Source organism: Larimichthys crocea, chromosome III (genome assembly GCF_000972845.2).
Source record: "Larimichthys crocea isolate SSNF chromosome III, L_crocea_2.0, whole genome shotgun sequence".
Taxonomy (NCBI): domain Eukaryota; kingdom Metazoa; phylum Chordata; class Actinopteri; family Sciaenidae; genus Larimichthys; species Larimichthys crocea.
Window position 1 is genome coordinate 48,574,240 of NC_040013.1, and position 6,000 is coordinate 48,580,239.

The window sequence follows — 6,000 nt, forward strand, 5'->3', positions numbered from 1 at the left end:
ATTTTTTCTTAATGCATTATAAAGGTAAATAAACAGCAATATCTGAGTGCTTTCTGTATACCAGGCTTCAAAAGTCCTCAAAAACAATGAATCTCATTATACATAGAAGGAATTATGTTTGTGGTCAGAAATGACTCTAATATAACAACATAGAACTTCTGCAGCATTGTGCCACAACTGTGACTGTATCTCAGTTGTATTATGAGTTTTGTTTCTCCACCTATAAATGAATGTCTCCATGCCACATATGCACAAAGGCAGCCTTAGTGACTTGTTACTGCCATCAACCTACATAAAAGATACAATGTTCCATAACCCACAAACAAACATTGACACAAGCATACAATGCGTGCAGCCCTCTATTTTATATGCTTGCATATGTGAGCGCGGTGCCAGATGCTAGCCAACACCTGCATGAGTTCGCTGATAAATGGTCTAGTCGGCGAGGTGGGGCTTCTTGCTGTGACTGACAGGTGAGCAGGAGGCCTGATTGAGGTGCGTATGGGGTGATGACAGGCATGGCGAGATCTGAGAAGGAGCTGCAGCACCGGCCCCCGACAGCTGCACGGCCCTCACAACTTGTGCCGGCACGTTCGCCCGTAGAATAAAACACGCTACACACGTTTTCAGTGAGGAGTTTGAAATCAATCACTATCATGAGCTAGCGTAGATCTTTTTAATGTGCTTTTATACATTGCGTTTGATTTACTGCTGGTAAGGTGTTGCACTGCACTGATGGCAAGAGATTATCAAAATGTGGTCATAATTAAACAAAATACAAATAGTATGTTAGCTGGGGACCATGACCTGAATGAAAAATTTTCTTTATGCTAAAACAAAATATATCTCTAACATGAATGGACCTCTCATTGTGCTGTATTGTCTGTAAAACGTTTACCATCCTTAAGATGTTTTAGACTTACACCACTTTCCAAAGTGTGCACAAACATGCAGCGGCCCGTAAAAAAAATGGAGAGATCGTCATCACTGCTGGAAACTCTTTATATATTTTGTTTGTAACATCTGCATCTGCTAGTTAAATAAAGATCACTATGAAGTACGATTGGCTGTAGGCAAAAATCAAACTCCTCAGAAGTGAGAACCATTATAATACAATTTATATGATATCTCCTGTTGATATGATTTGTCCTGTTTTTACATCTGTAGGTCTACCATGCCTTCTACAAGCCTCTGGAATTCACTGTTGCAGAGCGTGATGCCAGCCAGTGTTACTTAAAGGTAACATTACACTGCAGAACTCTCACTAATCAGTTTTTTTGGTATTTTAGAGCAGACTTTGTTGGCATTTAATACATTTTATAATCTAGTTCTTTCACAATATGTTTGTGTGCGACACTATTTGTGCATGCATGTAGTTGAAGTTCAGGAGTAGCAGGGTCTCCTGGAGCAGGTTGGTGAGGTGTTGTTAAGCTGTATGAAGAATATTTTTAGATGAGTTGCCTGTAAATAATCTCAATGGTCTAACCCTTGACTGACAGCTAAACCTGCCCACCACTGATTGGTTCACCTGTGGTCTATTGAGCCAGCTTTGGGATCCATTTGCTCCATGTTCTGCTTTATTATTTATTCAAAAAGATCAAAATAATCTGAGGGTTAGTTACTACTAAACCTTCCTTTGATTAAGTTCAGTTTTCTACCTCTTTAGGTGGTGTGTGAGCGCGGTGGAGACATGAAGATCCTGGGTCTGCACTTCACAGGTCCAAATGCTGGAGAAGTCACACAGGGCTTTGCTCTGGGCTTTCAGTAAGTTTAATAAATCCTAGATTTTATTTAACTGCATTTATGTCCTATCCAACAATTATGGTGTTGCTTTGATTTCAAAGTCACCAAGATGTGCAGAATGAAACATTCTTGTATTATTTGATGGACCCTGATTACTTTTCTCTTTCAGCACTCTTGCATTTAGTGTAGACATCAATAAAATACACAAATCCTACTTCTAAGTTGTCTGCTTTTGGAGATGTGGAAGTGTAACTGGAATCCCATTTTTTTGTCAAATGCTGAACATAATATATTGCATCAGTAAGAACACTTGACTGTTGTTAGTTTGGATTGATGTTCTGACTCACAGATCTTTTTTTTGGCATTTGACAGAGTTAATAAGACCTGACTTACAAGGTGTTGAACTTGATCGCAACTAAGCCTTAATGGAACTGTACAGCAGCTGCAAGTTATAGCTAGGTCCTTTCTCAGGCCCTGACCTAAGCTTTTCTTTTAAGATACACATCATATGAAGGACAAACTGATAGTGAGCAATGAGATATAATGATAAAACTTATTACAGGATGTTAGTTAACTTATACAGTTATCAGTCAAGGCAGGAGTGAGTTCACTGTGTGTCTCTGTGTTTCAGATGTGGAGCGACATATTCCCACCTGTCGCAGACGGTAGGCATCCACCCAACCTCTGCTGAAGAGATGACCAAGGTCAACATCACAAAGCGCTCCGGCCTGGACGCCACGGTCACTGGCTGCTGAGGTTAAGCGCCTCGGTTTCTGAACAGTAATGAGCACACAGGGTCCTTCTATGGCAGTAGAAAGAGTTTAGTCTGGGTTTATCATGCTCTTTCTCCTCGTCTCTCTCCTTTATGGCCCAGAAATGGCTACCAGTTTCACAGTGCTTTCCGAGATTTTGCTGCACCTTCTGTGCAACAGGGTCTTCATAAGCCAGTCCTTGAGGTCATCACTAGCTGCCCAGGTTAGTGTCACTGACACATCATGTGATAACCGAGGTTATGACTCTCCGTATACAGGCAGGTTGTGAGTTTATGCTCTGAAAGCACAGGGCTACAGATCAGGTTAGTGAGAGTTCTGGCCACAGAGCAAGCGTCTTTAAATAAACAGGCTCATCAATCAGGATTAAGGCCTGTGCTCAGGGTTTTGTTGAAATCGTACAAGCACTGTAGAGCGAGCCCTAACGTTTTTCTGAGTATATATTCTGCAAATATTGTTGTTTCTCCGGCTGTACTTCCTGTCCATTAGTCTTGGAGGTGACACATACCATACACCCCCACAAACCCTCCCCATGACACTGATGGATAGCCCCAGGGCCGTCGCCGCAGCGACACCGCCCCATTTCCCATGGACACACACAAACAGTCGGTGGGCTGCCTGTCAGTCAGCCAGCTAAGACCTGGCCAGGGGGCCCTCGGCTTGTTTAGGGCCCAGCAGACCCATTCCTTTTACTCCCATGCCCTTCTCTCATCCCAATGCAGAAGTACAGCAGGACTACCAACATGCTGTCAAAAGTTGCGTGGATGCTACAGGCCCAGGCACAGAGCAACTCTATCCACTGATAACAGAGCTCTCCTGAAACTGTACTACTCGGCCTCACCCAAAGGTGGCACTATTGCCCTCCAATTCTCCCCTTTTTTTCTGAGCCAAGAATGGAAGACAGGATAAAGTAGTCACTGTATAAAACATAAGCCTGAATACATTCAGGTTGCACATTTAATCCCTTTAATCCCTATAAAAGATATGTGCTTTTGGAAGAAGTTTGAAAGCAGACTGGCTTTGTTGGTGCCAAACTGATAAGGGTTATCTGTTGTGTATTTACATGGATGGCAGGTTAGGCCTTAAGAGTCATCACCCTTGAAGATAAGACTTGTTTATATCAATAAAGCAGTAATAGACGTCCACAGTTTGCCTGAATGTTCAACCTGCTGGCTGTACAGGACATCTTGGGTTTATTAAGAAGAGGATGAGGGAGTAGAAGGCCTGTCAATAACGTTGGTTTCTACAGAAATCGGGGGACCTAAGAGAAGGCTGCCAGGCGTAGTTTATTTTTATTTGAAGTCTAATCTGCCCAGTCTGATTAATGATTTCGATGAGGGGAGTGACAGTGTGCCAGGAGATGGAGAAAGGAAAAAGAGAGAAAGAGAGAGGTACCAGGTTTATTTGGACCTGGGCCAGAGGAGAGAGAGCAGAGTTTCAGTCCTGGTTAGGGAGGGAAGGGGGATTCCTGTGTGCTCTGTTCAGGGCCGAGGTGCTGACTGAAGGACCCTGACCTCCGCTCAGCAGGAACAGCTTGACTCTATCACTCGGAGCACAGAGGGCTCACATGCTGCAGTGCTGCACGGCAAGGGGCCTGGGGGGCACAGGGTGGAGGGAGGGTGGATTGGATGGCCACGGCACGGACAGAGCCAACCAAGCAGCCAACCAACACAACACTGAGCGGTAGCGGCGTGTTTGCCCAGGGTAATTGAGTCTATGTTCCTGTGCTTAACGAGCCACTTCAGAGACCTCAGGGTGGGCCCAAGGCAACGTGAGGGAAGTTATTGAGGCCATCAGTGTAACTGTAATGTCTGTTTGCTTTTTACCCTCTACTTCCCTTCTGCTTTTTCTCAGCCGCTCTGTTATTTTATACACAGTATGGCCGCTCATACGCACAAAATAGTATTTCACTTTTTATGAAGTGTCTGTCTCATTTGAATGATATCTTGTTGTTGATCAGTCACTCCAGGCCCAAGACTTAACCAGTTTGCCTCAGCTGTGCCACACCGGGGGAGGGGTCAGGGTTCAACTTTCAGGTCGGCCAGCTAATGATGACCTGCACTAAAACCCAAAACTGGGGAGTGCAGGCCTGATGTCACCTGGCCACCAACTTTGTACTTGTAAATAGAGAAGTGCAATTTTCCATTAAAGCTTTGTACTACATAATTTATATGTAAAATAATGACACACTGTGTTGCCATTAAATTAAGGATGCTCACTGACTGAGTGTTCTGTATTTTACATAAGTGACTGCACGGTTGCTTGCATCTGTATCGTGTGTTCACTTGCATGAATATGTACACGTGCACATAAGAATGCAGCACGTGTGCGTGCGCAAAGGGTTTATTTTCACTGGACGGTGTTCATTTTGTAAAATAATATATAGGCTTAGACTTAGTGAGAAAAGATGCAACTGAGAGATGTGTTACAGAAAGAAAATAAAAATGGAATTCAGCTACATGTGAAGTATAATTGTAAGTAGTTAAAGGAATGGTTCCAAATTTTAGGAAACATTTATTTCTTTTATTGTCAAGTATTGGATGAGAAAATCTGAACGAAGTGAAATATAAGGTTCATTTAAAGCATTTGTACGTAGGATTTAGGGTTTTACCTTTGGACAGAACAAGGATAGCTGTTTCCTTATTTCCACTCTTTATTGAAAAGCAATCTGGTGGTACTGTATGAAAGATACCATTGAGAAGTATCAATCTTCTCCAATAATCTCTGCAAGAAAACAAAGTATTTCTTAAAATGTTGGTCTAGAAAATTAGCGATGGAAAGACTTATGGCTGTCAAAAAACTAATCCATAGTGCCGCTGATGGTGTCAATGTAAATATGCACCTATGTGGATCTGTACAGGTTTCTCTTAATATATATGGCTCAGTCTTAATATTGAGCAGTGTCACAAGGGGTGGTCACACTTTGACCCGGAGTCATTTCTGCTGACAGGCACCTCTGCTATGCAGCCCTGTCACTCAAACCTCTGCACCAACAATAGCAGAAATTCCACTGTGTTTGTTTGGTTAAGGACAGAGCTCTCTGAAACCCCTGAACCTCCTCAGGATCCACAGCAGCCTCACTCACCCTGAGAATGAAGCCGGTGTCAGTCCTAACCCAGACAGCGGGAGTAAAGTTCACCCGCTATCTAAAGAATAGTCAGTCCCATTTAGCAATTGTGTCTCCTCTGTCCCTCCACAATGGAGCAAACAAGCTAAATCCACCTTGAAATGCACTTAGTAGAACATGTCAACTTGTCAGGGTGCGCTCGGTTCTACGCTCCATCTTAATCCAGCCCATTGAACGCTGACAGTTGTCTGTGAGTCAGACATTCATAAAGCCTTTGTGACTTTAGGTCTTGAGCTCTAGCAGCCTCGCTGGAAGAGCAGAGCCCTCAGACACGTTAAAACACACATGCTGGGTATACAGCCTCACAGCCGGAGCAAAAGCCTCGGGAGGAGGAGAAACTGATACATACCTTGTGTAAAC

General features: G+C 43.4%; 1 protein-coding gene across 2 annotated transcripts in view; it reads left to right on the forward strand.

The window, feature by feature from the left end:
- The window catches only part of txnrd2.2 (thioredoxin reductase 2, tandem duplicate 2), a 31,730-nt gene extending 26,995 nt beyond the window's left edge, over positions 1-4,735 (forward strand). For both annotated transcript variants that reach the window (XM_010733544.3, XM_027277847.1), the window contains exons 15-17: positions 1,168-1,239; positions 1,667-1,764; positions 2,375-4,735. In XM_010733544.3, coding sequence (XP_010731846.3) covers positions 1,168-1,239; positions 1,667-1,764; positions 2,375-2,498 — 294 coding nt within the window. In that variant the 3' untranslated portion in view covers positions 2,499-4,735. The remainder of the gene's footprint in view (positions 1-1,167; positions 1,240-1,666; positions 1,765-2,374) is intronic.
- The last annotated feature ends 1,265 nt before the right edge of the window (positions 4,736-6,000 follow it).